At 35.0% G+C, this 23,246-nt stretch overlaps 1 protein-coding gene across 1 annotated transcript in view; it reads right to left on the reverse strand.

The window, feature by feature from the left end:
* SYT14 (synaptotagmin 14) overlaps window positions 1–22,146 on the reverse strand; it is a 71,391-nt gene extending 49,245 nt beyond the window's left edge. Inside the window, exons 1-2 of the mRNA XM_026072328.1 lie at window positions 22,137–22,146; window positions 6,821–6,985 (exon numbers count right to left, since the gene is read on the reverse strand). Of these exons, the coding sequence (XP_025928113.1) occupies window positions 6,821–6,932 (112 nt within the window). The 5' untranslated portion in view covers window positions 6,933–6,985; window positions 22,137–22,146. The remainder of the gene's footprint in view (window positions 1–6,820; window positions 6,986–22,136) is intronic.
* Between the last annotated feature and the right edge of the window lie 1,100 nt (window positions 22,147–23,246).

The following is a 23,246-nucleotide window of genomic DNA, read 5'->3' on the forward strand; positions in this document are numbered from 1 at the left end:
AGAAAAAACAGAAAACAGATCATTTTTTGCAAGGTAGGACACATTCAACAACTTTAAACCCTTCATTTAAGATGAAAATGCTCAAAATAATTTATGTAAAGTAAATTCATTACTGCTTCAATATCACATTTGGATACCCAACTTGTATCAAAAAGGCAACTCCTGACCCTCCATTTCCAAGGGATTTTTGCTGTGAGCATGTAGTATAAGGTAGAAATAAAATTCTAATTTACAAAGAAAAGCCTATCATAAAATTGTTTTAAAATATTTGTTAGTAGTGCTTAAAATCAAGACAACAAATCGGAAAATGCTACTGATAGATGTTTACATGTACAATCTTATTTAATTTACAATCCCTTTGTTCAACAACTGAAATAAACACAGATTCTCATTACAGATGCCTGACAACAGCTAAAGTTGCACAGAAGAAACTATTCTAGTTATATTTTTTTATTCCACTTCCTCTACAATACCCCCTCCTGTGGCCAACTTTTTCCAACTACTTCTCTTGAGTATGACTTCCCCTTGCAACTCAAACTAAGATGCAGCTAGATTTTTAGTACTGTAAAAGGAAATCTGCTCTCTCCATTTTCCAAACTTCAACTGGTTTCTGCCCAAATTTAACACTTTTTGCAGAGGTTTTTGTAGATATCAAATTCTGATAGGCATAAAAAAGGTTCATGCAAACTTAATAAAGGTTAGCATTACCACTGCTCTATGTGAACAAGTCCACCACATATAATTTGTCAGTGGACTTTTATTAATTATTGAAAGCAGGACAAGTCAGATGCCGTAATGTGTTCAGTTCCTGATTCTGCAGGGCAACATTGACTAATACACTATCCAAGCACACTCAATCTCTTTTACCTTCTGCCTTTCCTTTCCTCCTCTCAAGCCAGGCCGTGCTCTCTAGTTTTTCATTCCAGGTCCCACTCAGTCCCAGTCTTCATGTCCAGGCAGCCTCTGCCTGGGCCTTCTGACCAAAGCAAGGATTCAGCTTACTCAAAATTCGGCCATTTAAAATTGTGGTAACTCCACCTAAGCTAGCCATCTAGGCTTCTTTTACAGTCAGAGTCCTTGCCTCTTCCTACTACAGAGGTCATTGCTTCCCACTTTCAGGTAAGCCTCTAGGATACATAGTAAAATCACTTCCCAGAGAGGTCTATTTCTCCCAATGCTCATACAGAAAGCTTAGGATACAAGTTTAGGTAAAACAACTTTTATAATAGTTACATTTAAATTAGATGAATCTTATCTTAAGTCTCCGTCTCCCTGCTCCACACTCCAGGCTCCTGCTCCAAGCACACTCTTTTGGCTTCTCATGAGGCTTCTCTCGGTTCTCCTTGCATATTCAATCCCAAATTCTCTTTACTTGCACCTAACCATGTAGTCACATAACGCTGATTTTTCAACCTTAGTCTCTTTATACCTTCATATGTTATCAGTTCCCTCCATAGCTGTCATTTATCCTACTTCAAATCCCAGTCTACAACTTGTGCCATCTTGCACTCATTCAGAAGGTTTCTCTCCTAAGTCATGTTTATTCTCCGTTCTTCTCTTCAAACTTCCTGTGTCCTTCAATATCCAAAAGTATCAAAAGCAGGATAAGTCCTGCCCTGTTCTTCAACCCTGACAATGAAGTACATAAATGCAAATGGGATGGTCAAAGAATTTAAACAAAGACTGTAAGAAGTTTTTACTGAGCATTTTCAAAACGTAAAGTTTCAAAGATTTAGAACTTTGTCAAATTTAGATGTTTTTTCTCAAAAAAATAACAGGCACATTTCTGACATGGGAAAAGTGCTCTCCCACATTTCGAGTACATAATCCAATGTACAAAAGTGCCAAAGATTCTTAATGAAGCAGATGAGAAATTTATTTATTTTCTGCACAGATAACCAGCATGTTTTTGCCATACTCTATTCCTGGAAACAGCTAAAGATTTTAAACTACAGCTTAAAAGATAGATTTCAGACAGAAACCATGCCAGATTTCATCCCAAATGCTTCAAATTTGGCACACAGTTATAAGCAACTGAAAATAAGGTCTTGAAATGGAAAATGTCAGGAAACTTTAACTGCAGATGGTGCTACCAGCTCTAAATGTAATGTGTACATGAGCTTAATTTAGTATTTACAGGAAAACTGGTGCCTTAAAGACTGCTAATAAGCAACTAGATCTTTCAACTCTAGGCCATAAATTTTAATTCAGGAGATTGTATGGTGCTCCCCATTATATGGATGGCTATAAAGCAAGTTCATTTCCACTGATTACATATTGATGAATATCAAACTAAGTAGAATATATACTAGATAGGAGATTCACTGCAAGAAGCTAAAAGTTGTCTGGAAAAAGAAGCCTCCTTTTCTGTTACACAGAGCAGAAGTTTGTGTCTCTTACGATCCTCAACAGCCTGAAAAATGTTGGCTGGGAAACAACTACAGAATGTCTCCACAGCTATAAATAAAGTGGGGCATGCCAGAACTGAAATACAATGCCTGACATCAACACTAAATACACATATTTTAAGCTGATGTTTATCTTTATAAAAAATGAATTTGCAATATGAAATTGGGTTCATTAATCAATCTGCATAAAGTATCAGAAATGGGACAGAACAGAACTTGGTAGAAACACTAGAAGATTTTTGAAAAAAGTTTTGAAAGTTATGCCTCTAATAATACATTCAAGTTTGTAAGCATCCAGAAGTTCCCAGTGATGCCAGATATTTATTCTCTAACTCCTAGTACAAAAGAACAAGACAGAATGTATATTATTTCAAGTCATGAAACAGGATGAGTCCTCTTCAGAGGACTTAAGAATCTAATTAAGGTTAGAACACTAGATATCAAAGGAATTATTTTTTAAAAAATGAATAATACAAATCTATTTCAGTTTCTTGGGGGAAAATAGCTTCTTGCAACATTTAAAAAAATCCTCAACTAAATCCAAAAAGGTTGTGCTTTTTTATGCCTCTCCCTGCCACTTCTCTTGATTTTTATGTTTTAGACAGAAACTTGCCTAGGAGAATTCATAGTCCTTAGTTCTTACTAAAGGACTTTTTTTTTTTTTTGCCTAATATTATTATTAGCCTATTAAAACCTATTGATTTGCTTATTACAGTACCTACAATAACATTTTGATAGAGAATATACTTTCCAAATGTTGCATCATATGAGCAAACAACACACACACACACACACACACTGAAAAAAAAAATTTTTGTTCTATTATCAGATTATTCATCTCTCTACAGAAACAGCATCTCCAGGAAAGCCTGTGCTGTTTTCTAAAAATTCATTGCACATCCTGCAAAACAGCTGTGTAAGAATACCAGGTTTTACATCTTGCTCACAAACTATCATTGCAACCTCATTGTTATATTGCTATAAGACTGGATGTTGAAGGCAGCGCACACAGCATGCACACCAACAATACATAGGTTTTCTCTGTAAGACTACAACTTTAAGAAAAGTCTTGTTCAGTTCTCTTTAAACTTAAATTATACTTAATTGCCACTTGTCAGTGACTTTTCTATCTTAAAATTATGATGTTACATATCCTGGAAATACATTCTGAAGATCTACTATAATGCAAAAGTAACAGAAGTGCATTTTTTTCTTTATCTCATCACACTCCATGCAAACTTGAAAAGACCAGAGATCTGTACAATCTGTAAAACAGTTTTAAAGCACACAAAAAAGAAGGCCACTTTCAAAGAACAAGCATTAATTCCCAGTATTAATTAATTCCCAGTTTTCAATAGAAACCACACAAAGCACTTCAGAAAAGGTGAGAAAGATTTTATATGGAAAAAAGTTAGAATATATGAGACACCTAGTAATCAGTTCCATTAACTATATTTTAAAAAAGTAATTAACTTCAAAGAAATATCATAATTAGAGAATGAAGCACCTAGAAAACAAAACTACTTCCATCCACAGAAAACGGTATTATTAAAGTGAAATCTGCAAATTAGGTGAAAAAAGTAGAAAGTACCATAAGTTTCAGGAAAGGTTGAAGAATGAAGCTTACTCAAGGACTCCTCACCTTTTTCTGCTGTCTTCTTATTACTTAGTTCTCTTGAACTTTTTTCTGATTTCTTAGAATTTTTCTTTTTACCTGCTTTCATAGTTGTAGCTGATGTATTGTCTCCATCCTTTGTTACAGATTTTCCTTTTCTGTCAAAAAATGCCTCAGATTTTTCTTTTAAGGAATGATCACTGTGTGTCTTTTTCAAGCCAGAATCTGATAATTTTTGTTTTTGTACTTTATTCACTTTTGTTTCTAAATCCTGGGAAACATTCATCCTGTGCACTTCTTCAGAATCCTTAAAATCAATTGCAGATGATCGTGGTTTGATTTTTCCTCGCAAGTGATTCTTAGAATTGTCTGATACTGCACGTAGGCAATTATCTTGTTCCTTGATTGACCCATCCACAGTAAATTTAGTACTTTTCAGGCTACTATTATCTGAGAACTTATTTACCAAATACTCATTTCCTCCTACTGCTTCCCTTTTAACAGTTCTTCCTACATTCTTCAAATCCTGAGGTACTTCTGTCTCACTAAAGTGATTGTTACTGTCTCTGCCTTTTAATTGGCATTGTTTTTTGCCCATGCCATGGTCAAATATTCCACCTTGACTTAGATCTTTTTTTACAAAATCTGATGAATTAGGATGAGTCCCTTTATGTTCTGCAGTACTTCTTTCCTCTTTCATATTAATTTCCTTGGAATGAGTTAATAACAGTGTATCCTCTCTACCTTCCATAGGTTTTTCATTCTGTATTTTGGTGCTTTCACCCTCTGCACGAAGGCCATTTATCATGCTTGTTACTTGTTCTGTTACTGAATCAGCTACACTGTAGCCGACTTCTCCAACAACATTGGTCAGATCATCTACAGCATTGCTAAGTGTATCAACCAGAGAAGACACAGAGGGAAGGTTCAGATTTTGGTGCAAGTTCCTGAAAAACGCCATTTGTCCAATTTACTGATCAACAACAACTTTTTCTATAGAAAGGTCTTCTGCTTCACAAACAGATCAACTCCATTTCTCCAAGTTCAATTTCATAGCTATTTGCTTTTGTTATCTCTAACTTAATATATTTACCAGGTGAGGTTGCAGCTTTGTTCTTTCCATTCAATATGCAGTGACAATAATAATAAGCAAGCAACGTAAGTATCTTCAAATGAAGCCAAAAAATCAACTAGCAAAGTGACAGTCTTTCATCAATAGCAGCATCAACTAACCATAATAAAATTCATTATTTTCAAAAATAAGACAACTGTGTGAGGAGGAAATAGGTATTTTTATTCTAACCTGCAAAGAAGAAGTTTTAAGACATTTAAATTATGTCTTTTTATTAAAATCACACTAAAGCAACTTTTTAACATAATAGCTGCACAACAGCGCACATCAGGGAAACTTCCTCACCCCCAAAATATTTGTTGTCTTTTACATAATGGAAGATATTTTTGACTTGCTCTGTAACAAAGGAAGTTAAGAAGAAAAACGTAATTTCCAGGGTAAAAATGTTCTTCTATAGCGCAAAAAAAAAAAAAAAAAAAAAGTTTAGCTCCACCTTTTAAAGAGGTAGAAGGGAATCCTCCCCCTCTACTCAGACCTGGTGAAGCCACATCTGGAGTACTGCGTCCAGTTCTGGGCTCCCCAGTACAAGAGGGATGTGGCACTGCTGGAGCAAGTCCAGCGAAGGGCTACAAAGATGATTAGGGGACTGGAGCATCTCTGTTATGAGGAAAGACTGAGAGAGCTGGGCCTGTTTAGCCTGGAGAAGACAGAGAGGATCTTATTAATGTCTACAAATATCTTAAGGGAGGGTGTCAAGAGGATAGGGCCAGACTCTTTTCAGTGGTGCCCAGTGACAGGATGCGAGGCAACGGGCACAAACTGAAACACAGACAGTTCCATCTGAACATGAGGAAAAACTTTTTCACTGTGAGGGTGACAGAGCACTGGAACAGGTTGCCCAGAGAGGTTGTGGAGTCTCCTTCTCTGGAGATATTCAAAAGCCGCCTGGACGCGATCCTGTGCAACGTGCTCTAGGTGACCCTGCTTGAGTGGGAGGGTTGGGCTAGATGATCTCCTGAGGTCCCTTCCAACCTCAACCATTCTGTGATTCTGTGAAGAACACCTCCGAGATGTCCTATCTGTTCTCTGGTGCCTGTATCTTCTTCTCAAGTGAATTAACAAAGCCCATTCTGTCCCTGCAGCCCAAATACACAGAAGAGTTCATTTTACCAGCCCTCAAGCTCTTACTTTTATAAAGTCTAATTTTCCTTGTGTCTAAATATTACCCTTAAAGACCTTGTTCTGTTGAAAATAAAAAATCTAGAAATAACTCATTAGCCAGAGAACAGATCTATTTAGTTTCCAGTGTTTGAATTCTTTAAAATTATTTTCCAGGTGAGTAAATGCAACACCACCTCCACAAGGTCAAACAAGGATTTAGTAGGCTGAGTGAAAAATCCAGCAATCCCATTCTCAAACTAATTTGAGAAGATTTATTTATAGACAATTATGGCATGTTTAAAACACATTCAAGAGTACTCTATTGCAAGAGAAGTACATAAGCAAATGCCAACTCTTTGATTATACAGATGTTGAATTTCTGTGGCTTGCGGCTGTAAAGGTTTCTTCCCTTAAACATAGCAAAAAATCATAGGAAAAGTCAATAATGCATATCTTTTCATCACTTGAGTCATGTGATTATTTGTGTATTTCTGTATTTCCTTGTAAAAATGTATAATAAGTCTTATAACTTCAAGTTTAATAAACTGTATTTCAGACACTTACAAAGTTTATCTTGTGAATTCTTTCTTGCAGCATATCCTGAATCAAGATCTGGGAAACCACCAACATTTTCAAAACACATCTTCTTATTAATATATAGGAAAAGGAGCAACATGAGGATAATGAACACACCAACAGCAGACAGGAATCCAATTGCTTCAGGAGACACTGAAAGAAACAGAAAGAAACAGGTTAAAAAAAATTCAACTTTTACAAAGTTACAATATTTTATCAGAATTGGTCATTAATAAATACTACTAAAGTTCCACATATACATGTAAAATATAGCTGAAACGCTACTATTTTCTTTTGAATAAACATTTAATATTGTTAAATTTCATCAGTTTTTCCTCCTCCAATCATCTTTTCAAAGAAAATAAAATACCTGGTCCTAATCTAATGAAGACTGACATTGTGAGCAAGAGTACCGGATGCCATAACAAGACAGGGCCCCTTCAGGAAACGAGGAGACTGTCAGAACATGTCAAGGCTGATGATTTCTGATGAAAAAGTCTAAGGGAGAGAATATAACGGCCTGAGAGCATCCCCCCTTCAGGAGGTTTGGCTCCCTGGGCTCAGGCGCAACTTAGAGATAGTGCAGCTGAGGACAGGCTAGTTCTTACTGCTTCCTGACACGTAGGAGGCTGTATGAGGAAGAGGGGAAAAAAAAAAAAAAGAAAGAAAGAAAGAAAGAAAGAAAAAAAAGTGAGCAAAAGCATCTTGTAGTATGATCCTGGTATGTGGATAGCTTGTGTATAAAACAAGAAAGAGCTAAGTGGAATTAAGCATACTTAATTGAAACCAGGTAGAGGAACCAAGGCTGAAGTGGACTGACATGTCTTCAAAAGCATGTAAAATAAACAGTACGTAATTGCTATCAACCAGATAACTGATGGGGACTTTGGGGAATCTTTTGACCACGTAGAATCTTGCAAGGTCACCAGTACCTAGGCAACCATATCAGTAATACTATACAAGACCAAGATTGTCTAGAAAATGGTTTTAGAAATACAAAATTTGGGAACGGATGTAGCAAATGGGACCAAGGGGAAAAAAGTAATTAGGGCCAGGTTGTTTATTTGAAAAGACACTGGGCAGAGAAAGCGGTACAGAAAGGTGGCAAGAAAGAAGGTCCAGAAATGGAAGAAATGGTGAATAAGTCATAAAAACAGTCAGAGGATATAGGAGGTGTGTCTTTTTCAAATTTCAGACAGCCTTACTGAAATACCAAGACCCACACAGTTAGAGTTCCCTAGACCAGACCTACAGGATTCTAGATCCCGCTATGCGAAGCAGAGCAACAAGGTGAAAAAAGTGGAATTCTATCACTGACCATAGAGGAAAAGAAGGTAAATTTTCTTCATCTTTTCATTATCATGAACAAATAAAGAGAGAACTGTGTTTACCAGGAAAGATGTTGGYTGAACATCCCACTAAGATTACTTGATATTCCCTTTACAAGTCTGCCTACAGTCACTTATAATGTTATTGAAATCATTTGTTACAGCTGAATCTTATGTCAGCACTCAACCTCCTGCTGAAATGTTTTTTTGTTGACTACAAAATAGTCAAGCCATAACTAAAAATGAGGTGAGAAAAAAAGAAAAACAGCATTATATAAAGGAAGCTTTTCAGTCATGCATCCATTTCGCATTTTCATGAAATCTTCCTAAATACAGGAAATCTGTGAGTTATGAAAAAAGCCTCAGTTTATGTATATTCATTATTGACCTCAAAGCTTAACAGACAAAAATCTCCTAAGGCAGTAAGCATGCTCCTTCCCCTTTCAAGACTGCACATGAATAACTTAAAATGCTGCTATCTAGGGCTATCAGAACAACGTCCAATTTTCTTTGAAGCTGCTTAGCCTGACCCAAATGAGACCAGAGACTGGGCCAAGAGCAGAAAGTCTTCATTCTTCAATAGCTTCCCAGTTCTAACATCTGTCAAACACAGAGGCAGCAGCAGCAGCAAGGGCAGAAGAATGGACTGATTCACCAGGATATAGGGACCAACCAAAGTGAGAGTGAAGTGGAAGGTGAAGATTAGGAACAAGTTAATGAGGTCCAGTGAGGGAACAGAAGTAAAGATGAAGGTACAACACTGAGATGGAGTGCACAGGAAAAGTCGGAATGTGAAAAGAAGATAGAAGAAGACAACAGAGATTAAGACTGGACAGATACAGAGAACTGGACCACAAGGAGCTAGAGACTGAAAGAAATGGTACCATGAATGAAAAGGTTTGTATCATTTTGTATTCCCACCACTGATTATGTTTGATTACATAACTCACAGGCAAACTCTTCCGTACCATCTTTGCCTCATCCAAGAGAGGATGGACCTACAATGGAAATAGTGAAGGAGGCCATTGGCTATAAAATCCCAACCTCTCATTGCAGAGTTGGAAAGTGCACAGTAAGTGGAAAGAGAAAAATGTAGGAAGAACAAGTTGACTTTTACAAATAAAGCAGTTCATTCGGGTTCTAGAAAAATGAGTTCTGTTCTCTCTATCACAACTTTCTTTAAAATATTAAGTCCAAACTCATAAGATCCCATTTTTCCTAACTGTCCACTAGCCACACGCTTCAGCTTCGATGTCAGATTTAGGCCACTATTCTTACTTGATTTTTGGATATAGTTATAAGTAGTCAGTATTCTTCAATTAATATTATGTCTCAACATATATTAACTGTTCTGAAAAGCAAGGTCCTAGCCTTCCCAAATCAGATACTTAGGTATTTAAAATTAGCAGAGCTTTTGGGTTTGCACCTGGAAAATAAGGAAGTTATAATCACATTGTTTCTCAGAGAATTTACCAAACACAAAAAATGTCATACTGATTAAATATGACATTACTTTGTATGTGTAAAACATCTAAAACTTTAGCATTGTTAAAAAAATAATCTGAAGAAGAAATCTGGTAACATCAGAGCATGATTTAAAAGTATGTTGAAAGTAGGGACAAGAACCAGACACTGCATAAGGATAAAGGAAAAATAAGAAATATGGAATCACTGCTCATTTGCTCTATGCTGTTTCAAAAGAGGAAAGGAAGATTTTAAAATATGGTAGGTGACCACATAATTTGAAGATCCCATCAAAATTACAGAATGTCAAATTATGGTTACTCAAATAAGCAGTTCTGGTATTTTCTTACTCCTAAATGCTTACCTTTGCAATTTTTGTTTGTTTGTTTTTATAACTCCTCGTATAATTCAGTCTCGTAACAAATGCCTAAAAGAATGGCCATACTAAGCCACAAACATTTTTATCAGATTCTTAAAAATTTAGATCTTCAAAAGTACAGTTATTTATCCAGGAAAAAGGTCATCTTTGTACAAAGAAATATAACAGAAACATAACCCATACCATTCTTGATAACCATTTAGAACATTCAAACTCTCCATAGGGCAAGGAAAAAAATATAAGCCCCAAAGAGATCAGCAAGACTGATTTCAAGGAGAGCAAGAAAAGTGCACTTACTACTTTAAAACCAGTAAAACCACAGTTTAGGAGCCTACAAAAACTAACCTCTAAGGAAGAGACAGAACCTATGAAGTTTGTAGGTTTAGGTCTATTTAAGCTTACATCTTAAAACTAACAATATCAACACAGAACCTAAGAAAAGTTTCTGCAGTCTTTTGTTTGACTACTTTGGGTAACTAATTAGGATGCAATATCATAAATTTAACCTAAATGCTCTACAGTCAGTAGAGAAATGCAGGGATGCCCAGAGTCAGACCATCTGTCTTACATGCTTAATGTCAAACGTGAACAATCGCAAAATGTGATACTCAAAGTACTCAGTATGACCACAAGGTGACAAAAAATTTCAACAAGCAGACTACTGAATCTTTCATGAACTGCATCTTCTAGATGGATTTAAAAAATATACCTCGTGTAAAAAACATTTTAGTATTTCAGCAGCCTACCACACCAAATAGAGATTTTCAAAACTATGACTGATTGTCCTGCAACTCACAGCAAGACTCGCACCCTACCTGCATTTCAGGCTGACCTGACTTAGCACTGTGACGTGTACTTGTGATGCACACTCAAAAGGCTAACCTTTCCTGTGCCTTCCAGCATCTGGATACTTGATTAAGATGTGCAGGCAAGTAGCAGAAGGAAACTGCATTCTTGCTGACCAAGACTAGCTCTGTCTCTCCTGCAGAGCCAGGTTCTGATCTTCCCCACTGCTGATGAAAGATCACAGGGGGCTGGAGCACTTGCCCTGTGAGTGGAGGCTGAGGGGAGGGGGTTTGTTCAGCCTGGAGCAGAGGTGACTTCGGGGGCACCTAGCAACAGCCTCCCTGTGCCTAAGAGGAGTTTACCAAGATGGAAGCATGTATTTTACTGATTTGCATAGCAGGGGAACAAGAAACAACGGTCATCAACTCAAACATGTGGGTTTCTGACTTGCATAAGGAAAGAAAATTTCATTATGAGGAGAACTGAGTAATTACTGGAGCAGGTTGCCCTAAGCAACTTTGCCCAAATTCAGTGCCGATCCTGCTTTGAGCAGGGGATTGGACTACAGTGTAATTATTCTATGATTCACAGCAAAGGGCAGTGAATATTTTGGGTTTTTTTCTTTTTTCTTTTTTCTTTTTAAACTACAACAGATTAATTGCACAACATCTTAGACGAAAGCATGATTTCAAGTATTTTGCAATCTAATCTTTTAAAAAGGTAGGTTTAAATTTTTCTACACATATTTATATTGCTCAACAATCAAAGCTATTTTGACCTATCAAACTGTGTGCTGTATGGAAGTTACCCAGAATCTAGGGTAGCTCAAAAACACAATGATTTTAATTTTTTCCTCCTGGATACTAAATTAAAAAAGCACTGTATGCGAACTATATAGTTCTCTATGGGAACACAGTATCTGATGACATTTTTCTGGAGTGAAAAGAACATTGGCTGATGCCTTATAAAAAGGCTGAAACTTTAGCTGTAGTAAGACTAATTAATTATTTATGGCATTCAGTATGAACATAGGACTTGAAAATTATATTTTCATACCAATTTGCATCCATGTAAAGAATTTTAAAATGCTTGTTCACAGATTAAGTATATTACCAGGCTGAAATCCTTTAATTTAATACCATTATAAAGCCAGAAAAACAAATAAAATTGTACTTCAATTTTCCACATGCAAAAGTGTACAGACTCCTGTCTATAAACAAAGCTTTTGTACATTGCATTAATCCTTCAATTAGCTTCTTGTAGCTGAAGTGCCAACCAGTTGCACTTTGTAAACAGAAAAAAAGGAAAGCAAATTATGCATATAAAATGCATCTTTGTCACATTCAGCACCAGAATTATTTTCATTCAAAACATATATCATCTTAAATTCTAACTTGCTTGGGCACTAATTGTACCATGAAAAGCATTGTAAAAACCCTTACACATTCACAGTAGTTTGTTTTACGATCACTTTTATCAGAAACCAGTAGAAAGGCAGTACTTTTCAATAGTCATATATCAACTTCAAGTGTCCTTCTAATGATAAACAACAATGAATGTTTGCAATTTATAATAATTAATATAAGAGAGTTTTAGAAATATTTTTTAAAAGTCTTACTACAAAGTTAGGACTAACTGAATTGCTGGCTGTGGAAACATCATGGAAAATTATACTCATAATACAGAAGTATTACAGTAACATCACACTTAATACACTTTTATTATTACTAGAATCAAAATCATTAGAATACAGAAACTTACCGTCTCTTTGTTCTAAATATAAAATTAGTGTCTTCTTCTCAAATCTAATTTCCTTATTATTAAACAATTTTTGTTTTCCAAAAGAGAGTTCAAACTCTTTAGGAACTATAAAGGCATCTCTAAATAAGTATCAAACTAAAAAACAAATCTTCAAACATATTAAAAAACACTTAATATTTTTAATATATATCTACATACACACCACTATATTGAATATCTACATTATACAGTCTGATTTTTGTAGTACTTACTCTCCAGCTTGTACTGCTCACTTAGCTAATAATGTACAAAGCCACATAGTTATCTCAGTGATGTTTTAATTATTCATTTATAATGCAACCCTATCTCTTCTGTGCACAAATTAAGTAAATACGGGCATGATCCAAAGAACCCGCATTATCTCTAAGACCCTAGCCCAAAAACATTTAAAATAAATGAAAAATCAAGCATTTGTTTTTCTTATTGATTTTTTTTTTTTTTTTTTACAACTTGATCTAAGATTTTTTAGCCCTTTTAAATTCCTTTAGTTAAACAAGATAGTACTGCTGTTTTATGCTTCATTCTACAGAAGAACTACTCATTGCATTAGTTTTTACACCACTGTAACTTCACATTACATGAAAATAAGCTGTATGGTCCAGCTCAAAAATATTTTAATTCCAACACTACTCACTGCTGCTTGTCATCATTTCATACCAACTTTCAGATCTGCAAAAAAAATAACATGTCTTAAGAAACCTGAGCAGATTACTGAACTACAAAATAAGATTCATACCTGGATTGCCTTTTCTCCATGCTTAAATTATTTATCACCCAAAAGCACACATTTCTTTCTCAAAAAAGATTCATGTCACAAAGGAAAGAAACCAAACAAACACAAACCCACCTGCCTCAGAATCAGCTCTGAAGTGAAATACTTTGGTGAGGCCAATTAATCAACAGGATAAGAACTGCATTTTCATATGTGTCAGTCTGAATGTTAATTTCTTTCACAACTAATTACATACTATGGTGTCCTTTCTAATGATAAGGAACTAAACCTGAAAGTTACCTAAGATTTTGTCCTCTTTCTAAACAACTTTTGTTTGAAAAGGTGAACTCAACACACAAAGCTTCACAATAATTCAGAAGAATTACTGTTTTCTTGTTTGGTGCAGCAGCTGTAGCAATCACAGTAACTAAAACAGAATTTAGTTTACCTAGATAAAATGCTGTAACTAAAGGGGGCAATCTTTTATACAGTGCTGTGCTAGAAGACTTTAAAAATGAGATTCTTGACTACCTGCAGGTTTACAGGCAAGATAAGTTATTTTAATAATAGTCAGCTGTCATCTACTCTGCCATTTAAAAAAAGCAGCAACTTTACTGTCAATATTGATTAGTTGATGTTTCCACTAAAATCAGTGAGAGACAATGAACTGAGAATTCCCTCTAACCTTTTTATTATACTTGTCAAAAGACAAAAAATCCCAGCATATTTTCTATGCTTTCTATTCCACTGTTCATTCTTCTTCCTCTATTTTATAAAGTGGGAATTGTGTAATTCACTCGTCACCTTCTATGAATTTGCCAAATTCTTTTTGTTTTGCCAAAGCAAGCATCAGAAGAAATATTTTAGCTCAATGTGAAACAAAACACACAAATCTCATCTGTAAAATAATGCTTTTATTTACATATTTTTGTTTAGTTACATTCAGGTAACAATTTAAAACCAAAACTTTTCTGTATAAAGATGTTGACCCTTTCAATTCAAACTTGTATTTCTCCTTTCTTCTGCAACACAGTCTTCTTAATTCAGCCAGCTGCTAATGGCCACCCCTGTCAGCTTATTATGTTAAATGCATATTATACACTGCTAGTCTTGATGATGTTCCTTTCCGTGTGTTTTTTCTCCTGCATCTTGCATGTTGTTATCCAGCAAGTTTATACACTCTCACGGGCTCAAATTACAAGCACATGCAACACAAGCTACCTCTACTTCAACACTGTAAATATCTCTATCCAGTGACAGAGTGACATGCAATTCTAAATGAACATAAACGTGAAATGACAATTTAATTTCAATGCAGTACTGAAAAGAGCACTTCCTAAACAAGACCATTATTGTAACAATCGTTAGCAACATGAACCTTTCAGAAGTTTTGAAAGACTGACAGAATCATATCAGGATGAAAGTGCTTATTTAACTTTCTATTTTGGAGAATAATACCCTTTAAAATTTTTAATCACTTTCAAAATAACACAGGGGAAAACAGAAAACTTGCTTTATCATATGAAGTGATATGTGACGGCATTTAAAGGATAATTTAGAAAAAATCATGCATTAAAAAAATGGCAAAAATAAATGTGCTTGTTTACATTAAAAAAAAATTACTGGAATTACTACATCAGTACAGCTACATCGGTGTAATTTCAATGTCACTTTTATTCCAGTGGAAAGTCATTGGGAATAATGGTAACTTTTTCCCCTGTTTGGTTTATTTCACTTCACACTGGCTAAAGGATAATCTGCACTGCTACAGAAATAAATCAGGACTTTTTTCCCCCCTCATTTTCTTGACACCTAATTGTAATGGCTAATAAGAAAAAACTATGTTCTAGAATCTAAATTCCAGGTCTTTGCTCAGAAAGAAAGTCCAGAATATGTTTTAATAAAAATATTTATTTAATGTGGATAACTGAATTACTTGACTAAATGTATATATCAAAGAGTTCAATATACTTCATAAATTAGAGTTTGTGTTAAAAAGCTATTGGTTCAGCAAGGCAACTAATCAGATGCATAACTGCAAAGTTATTTGCAGCAGCTTATATTCCTTAAGCATGCTGCATCTGCAAGTTGTCATTTACAGGATTTCTTTTCTTTCCTTTCAAAACATCATGCCAAAACCATCTTCCAGAGATTAATTTAATTATAGGAAGAAGAGGTCCTTGGGCTCCAAAACATCACCAATCTAATAAAGAATTTAGAAATAATAGAAGCCATAGTCTGGAATGGAGATTTGAACTTTCAACAGAATTCTTTTAATTCCTAAATGCTCATGACCTTCCTGTCACCCACTGATTTGCCAGTTCATCAATGTGTTTTCTCTCTAATATGGATTTCAACTTTTTTTAAAGTAGCATCTCACAACAGAAACCTCTGAAAAGAAACAGGGAAAGAAAGGTTGGATTGCTACTTGGAATTGCAATACATCATGGAATCATCTGGATTGCTTCCAAATCCCAATAATCTGTCGCAATTACACAGCATATTACAAGACTACGTTCTCCAAGTGGAGGGTAAAGGAACAGCAACAATTAGCGTGAAGACTTTCAATGGAACTCTCAAATAAACCTCCCAGTGCAAAAGTGCTAAAGACATGCAGAGGTCTAGAGGCTTGCGGTGGAAAAATTCATAGTTACGACAAAGTAGCCCTTGACTAGCGTGGAAAAAATGCATGATAAAAAAAAAATTTTTTTTTAATTATATATATATTTAAAACCACTTTTTTGGCAATCCAATCGGCCACTACAACTAACAAAGTGTGAGACAATCCAGGATCCAGTTCTGCTAAACAGCACAAATACTAACTAGCATATGTAGCAAAGTATTGTGCGGTAATAATGATTATATAAACATCCCAAGTGAAGAAATGCCAAGAAATAAGAGTTTTGATATAGCAACGTTCCTGCAATAAAACTTTCTACAGAAGACACTGAACCGAGACAGCTGGAAGTAAGTGACCCCAGAAAGCGCTGCTTGGCAGAAGACCCCAAAGCCCAGAAGAACAAGCAGAAACATACTTTGCTTCCTGCATGGGCAATCATCTCAAAGAAAAGTATCTATTTCATATAAAACTTTCTCTAGTCCAAAAGGTATACAGATTAGCTTTCCAACAGAGTGTAAGATTCAGTACTTATTCTAATGTTATTAATTCTAACATTATTACTTCCAATTTTTGAATACGTAGGCATACTTACACATACCACCAGATCTGTTTTAAATTTAGTACTCTCAGAATAAAAGATATAGAACTTCATGTATTTCTAGCCTGAAAAGATATAAATACTTGTCTATATAAAATTAAGTAGTGTGCAGTTATGAACAGATTAATTATTGTTTTCAGAGTATATCACAAAAAAACCCAAACACAATTAAAGCTACATTTACTAGAGAGTTTTTATTCATATCTTGGTAATAAGAGAAAGCCCAGTGAACTCTGTCCTCTCCATATATGAACTCCAAAATGAATAGTAACAACATGTATTTGTGATGTTACTTAAATTAAAGAAATTTGCTACAATCTGTGGTGTCATCTTTTTCTTGAACAATAACTATTGGTCCATAAAGTTCTGTCAACTGGATGAGAAAAAGACACAATTTTTCTTTGCTCAATGACACTCCTTTAGCATAACTATCAAAAAAATTAAAATATAACTTGAATATCAAATGCAGTTGATTGAATACAAATATGTTCCTAGTTGTAAAATGAAATTCATGAATAAATATGATTTTCTTCCTATTTGAATTAAATGCAGCTGGCAGCTTAACACTAAGATACATGCGAATGGATACTGTTAGTTGACCTGAACATTAAAAAGGACATAGTTATACTTAATATATGGTTATGACAAAAAAGTCACACTTTCTTATCTTTTCAAAATTATTATTAAAAGTGACATTTTCCATTATCATCCAAGGAAACTGCCTTTTTGCAACTTCTTTATTTTGCATATTAAAGAGCAATTCTGTTCCATTATTAGTGAAAGGCAGTGTGCTGAACAACTTCCTTTGTTTGCAAGGTGGCCACAACAATAGAAAGAAAAGAAGACTTTATAAAATAAAAAGGGGCTTATAAAAATAATGTTAAAAAAAAATCTCTACAACTCAGACCCTAGAAGGATATTCAAACTACATTTCTGTGGTTTAAATATGAAATACGTTGCCAAGTTTAAAGGATTGCTTTTAATTACTTCAAAAATATATAAACAACAAAAGGTGAGAGAGACCTAAAAATAATGTGGTTATACATTTTTTTTTGCTTTAACATTGCTTCTGTGTGGTACAATGAATATGAAAACACATTATAGGGTTTTTTTCCAGTTACAGCTCAATATCGTAAACACTCATCATAAGTATGTCTCACCTGTACAAACAGAACATGAAAAAAAGCCTTAAAGTATCAGCACATCTAACAACAGTCAACTGCAAGTCAGACTACTAGCCTCGCTACAGTGTGCTACATAGCCAAAAAATACACATTTTTTGGAAGTCTGACCTCAAGCTCCCTAAATTCTTTTATGTCCATAGCAAATAATCAAAGCAAGATCTTCTATAATTCTCATGTATATCTCAAAAACATTTGGGTGCATTTGGGTGTTAGGAACATAGGCTGCAAAAATATAGACCTTTAACTGAGTAGGATAAACAGCATAAATATAAACTTTGAAAAAAAAAAAAAAAAGTCAGCTTCTGCTGCTGCTATGCCAAGAACCCTAAGTGACTGAATGTCACTGCTAACTAAACTAAGCAGTGTTCTTCTTTCCTTGGCCAAATCTTCAATTTGTTTTGTTGAACAACAAATAAGAATTCTTAAAAAAAAAAAAAGTACATATAAGCTTGCACTAAATGAATGATGGAAGTAAAGAAGTTCACTTATAATAGAAGCAAAAATCTCTCGTTCTTCTTTTTTTTTTTTTTTTAAGTTCCAAAACACAATGCAATACACGCACAGTTCAGCCACTTAGCTGCGTTGCATACAGAAGTCACAGATAAGTGCTGTATTACCAAACTTCTACAATAAATGATACCTTTAATGCATTTTCTTTTCTTTAGCCGGAAAATGACTTGTTTCATATTCTGCAGTCATTAGCTGTTATATAATTGCAACAAAAGATGCAAATTTTTCAGGACATACCCACTATATTTATGCTTTTAGAAAAGCCTCTAGTTAAGAGTACATACGAATCAGTTTTCAGGATCTTCCGGAAAGGCCTATCAATCTTCTTACTCCTGATCAACTTCCTACAAGTTATTCACAAACACACAGGAATGTGTTAAAAGGAACCCGAACAGATAAAACACCACAAGAGAAATGTAAACCATGTTTTGCAGAATAGAAGAGGACCCATCACAATGTAGCTTGGGCAGTTATGAAGCCATGACAGCACCATGTGACATGGGAGCGCATCCTATGCAAGACAGTTGCAACACCTTTTGCTTAGCAAGTCTGAGCTCTGTATTGTTACAGTATTGATTATTATATTTATATTAGTCTTTATCTAATCGCAGATATTCGAAATGCGTTCGTCTTACAAATCTTTGAGTCTGAGAGCTAAAAATAAATCTACAACCCAAATTAATGTTATTCATTTCAGTGGAAGTACTGTTAATGTCAATGAAATCGATGTTTTTTAAAAAAATGAACTCTTCTGCACTGTTTACAATACCAATACCACAGCCCTGAGTACCTAAAAAGTGAAAATAATGAACATTTAAAAAAAAAAAAAAAAAAGAAAAAAGAAACTACCTTCAGGAATATTCTTAGAATGAACATTTCCTCCATAAGCTTCATTCTTTGTTTTTACAATTATACCTTCATATATACAGCTAGAGGAAAGAAAAATGTTATCATTTAATTAATATAGGGTAGCCATCTCTTCCTCCTTTCTTCATATATATTATGCTACTGCAAAAGATTTCCTTAAATAACTTTGAGCTATATGGTGTGATCACACACAGCCTCGCAGACCTTTCTGATCCCTTTTCACATTTCATCATCTGAGACCCCAAGGTTTCTACTTCCCCCAACACAAATGAGTGGACAGGCAAGAAGATGACAATTTGGGATCGGGTTAGCTTGCTAACCAGAAAGAAAAACTAATCTCCAGGAACAGATGTTCTTCAAGTTGTATAATCCATGTATACACGCTAATTACACTCTATCACTTGACACTGGGAAGTTTTCCTAGCGTTATTCATAGAAGACATATGCTTGCTTGCTTGCTTTTCCCTTTTTCAGTGGTGACCATTTCCTTGAAGATCTCTAGGATGACATAGATCAGAAAAGAGGGTTGATGGACTATATAGTGGTGTGAAGTATCTTTTGGTTAGTTCTGAGCAGTGGGAGCTAATGCCTCTCAAACTCAGTCAGGGACAGGCTAATGTATAGGCTGAGTGAGGAAATTAAATTTTGCGAGAGTTACTAAGACTGACTGAGGTTAAACGAATGCACACTAACCGATACCAGCTTAGTGAACGCTTCACTTGTCTATCAGACTTCCACAGTGATCTCACGGGCCAAAGAAGCCTTGGCTTTTATGGCACAGCCAAGAGACCATGAAGGGGAAGACCTCTGTGCCACAAATCTTTTCAACTCATTCCTGCATAAGCTTAAAATGAGCATCTGGTGGCATCAAGGACAGAGCTGGAAGTTCTGATCTGATGAGCTCCAGATTCCTGGCAGCCATTAATTCTCAGATCAGAAAGGCCTTCATATACTGACAAGGTAAATATAGATCTTGAGCATGCATTCAGATCCTGGCAAACGAACAGGCCCAGACAACTAGCAAATGAGATATTTCTTAGGAGCTTGACCACTGGTTAGACAATAAAAACATTGTGAATGTGTATCAGGTGATGGGAAGTCTTACGTAAAGTAATCAATATAGTAAAAGCAAGGATCAAAATGCTAAACAGCTGGAAAAGATTTGTAGTTACAGAGCACTCTTCTCAACAGGACAATTGACAACAACGAAAATTATGGCAGGCAAGTAGGGAGAAGGGACACACGGGAATAGACCCTCTCCACACACTCCAAGGAGAAACTTGCCAGTGACGTGACTGGGCACCCCAGGTCGGAATACACATGAGAACTCATTTCAAGAAAGAACTCGACATACTACAGATATAAATGGTAGTAGGAAGTTACTTCCCTGGGCTAATTTATAATCACCAAGATTATCCCCGGGCTAATTTATAATCACCAGAACTAAAACACAGGTTCCATGCAACCATTATTAAAAATTGTTTATAACATCACACAAGTTACAAAAGGAGCTTATATTCTAATGTCCAGACATAACACAGAACCTTAAAAAAGATGCATATTTTTTCAATTTAGTTTTCCAGTAGTAACAATAAAATCAAATAAAAAGCATTGTCTCTAAGAACACAGAAAGATTGTTTTTCTTAAAATCAGTACAGTGCCCCAAAATAAACAGGGATTAGCATGATTAATAGATTTTGAAACTTCATCAGAAGGCTTCCTGAACATCCTGCTGCAATGAGTTTCACAATTTAGAAAGAAAAACAGAGGCTATTAAGGCAAGAATACAGAACGCTGCGTGCACTGATGGTCAGTGGAATGACAGAGACAGCAACAAAGGGGGGGGGGGTGTGGAAGGAAGAAGCAAACCCCCCAAATGAGAAAAAGTTTATAAAAAGCAAGAATGGAATGGATCAGAGCTTTAAAAAAAGAAAGAAAATTGATTTTAATTACAATACTGCCAAACCACATACAATTCCTTCAGTGAAATGTGTAAATGTGTAAAAGAAAACTTGTGACAATAAAGCCATTTTTCACCTTGCCTGGTAGAGTTATTTCTGAGGCCAGCAGATAATAAGTAAATATTTCCAAAAAACTATTTTTACACTGAATTCACTTACAAGTTTTARTATGTGAACAGTTTGAAACTAAGTTCTATTCAAAGGCCAAACAAAATTTCTTCCTAACAAATATGATGCAGTTTGACAATGCTGTTTAGGTAATCTAGCAGTTAGCTGCTCCAAAAGAGAGAATCCTGCAGCCCTCCTCTCCTGCCACTTTCTCATTCCTTTCCTTTTAAAAGCCTTATGACTTCTGACCTAATGGTGAGTCAATTCAAGGAAATTATTGACTCTGAGGAAATAATTCTTCTTTTGAAAATTAGTTTTCAGATCAGATGCACAGAAGTTCAACAGCAATGCCACTGCAAGGGAAGCAGAAAGGAGCATATTGCTTGCAAGAGGAGAGGTTAGAAAACAGTACTGTATCTAGCCACTGACTAGTAGATCAATTGAGTTGTACCATCAAACTGCAACTTCAGTCATTGTAACTCAAATTTAAAATTATAAAAGCCCTCTCGAGTATGATTCTGTTTTATGCTCTTACCAATGACTGGTTTTATTACTGATACAGTTGTTTTCAAAGCAGTTTGTGCCATTAGGATCTGAATTGACAAAATAGCCCGAGATTGCCAGTCTATTACATCATTTATTTAAAGTATCACCACAACTCTCAATCACTACTAAAATCAAATCATCCTACAAAAATTCAACCACAGCTGGACAACATTCAGAATTTCCATGTAATTCAGTGAGCACTGGGAGGAACACTTATTTTTCTTTTTTCTTGTGAAAAATTCAATTTTATTTTGGAATTTCAAATTTTCCGTTTATTGCATGATTTTTTCATCTTTTCATTGACATTGTCACCATCAACGATTCTGTAACAAAGGTCTGACATAACGATCTAGAAAATGTAAGATATTAACACTGGGTAGCAGATTTCTCACTTGTACTCTTCACAAGCTAAAACGTTACTTTTCACGAACCATTGCTTACCTTTTCTAATGCAGATTAGCTCATGTACACCACAAGTTCGTTCTCCACCTATATGGAAATAAATTATTAGAAAATATTAATGGATAAAATGTATTTGGTTTCTTATTAAGTCTTATAAACAGTGTAAAAGAAAAAGCTGTAAAACCAAGTTTTTATATTAAAAATGCAAAAAGAAGGTTTTTTCCTCCAACAGGTATCACATACAAATTGAAAATCTGCTAAATGAATAAATGTACTTTGGCTTAACATTACTAACAATGGTGCAGCTTTAAGTACTTTATATAAACTTATACAGATAAAACTATACATGCAACTAAATAACTGAAATCACACTAAAACTATTTCCCAAGCATAAAACATGATTTCCTGTTCTGAGAGCACTGTCATCCACAGAAGAGTTCTCAAAACACCGAAAGACTTATAACACACTAAAATTTCAAAATAGTATTATGTATATCTTGCATGGGAGAGGGGGGGAAAAAAAGMAAAAAAAAAAAAAAAGCTTATAAGGAAAAACAGAATTTACCTGAGATTTCTTCTTTAAAAGTATTTTTTTTAAAAAGGATTTGAGACATTTACATGGGAATAACAGAATTATTGCTAGAAATGCTAAGCTTTAGTTTAAAACTTAAACAAAAAAAAAATTTAGTATGTTATAATTACAGTTAGTGAAGAAAACATGAACACATAATATGCCCAATAAGGACAATAAAGGAGCCTAAAAAGGAAGAAGAACACGTTCAGTCAATTACGTTGAAAAAGAAAGGTCCGATACTGGGGAATGTATGTGCTATTGCTGAGCCTTGTAGAACGAAGAACAGGCTACCAAGGTATGGCCTATATCTTCAAAATACCCTAATGGCCTCTAAGCCTTCTTCCACTGACAGCAAAAGACTGCTTTTTAGCAACATATGAATACAGAACTATCTAGGTTATCAAATAATGTTCTCTGCAACCTCAAATAAATATGAAACAGTTAGTTCAAAGAGTCTATAAAACATCTACTTCATATATATTAATCATACAGGACTCCAAACACTTCACAACATGCTAAAACAAACTTTAGATAACAAAATTCTTTCCAGTTCAAGAAATATGGAAATACACTAG

Source organism: Apteryx rowi, unplaced genomic scaffold, assembly GCF_003343035.1.
Source record: "Apteryx rowi isolate R43461 unplaced genomic scaffold, aptRow1 scaffold_34, whole genome shotgun sequence".
In the NCBI taxonomy this organism is placed as follows: Eukaryota; Metazoa; Chordata; class Aves; order Apterygiformes; family Apterygidae; genus Apteryx; species Apteryx rowi.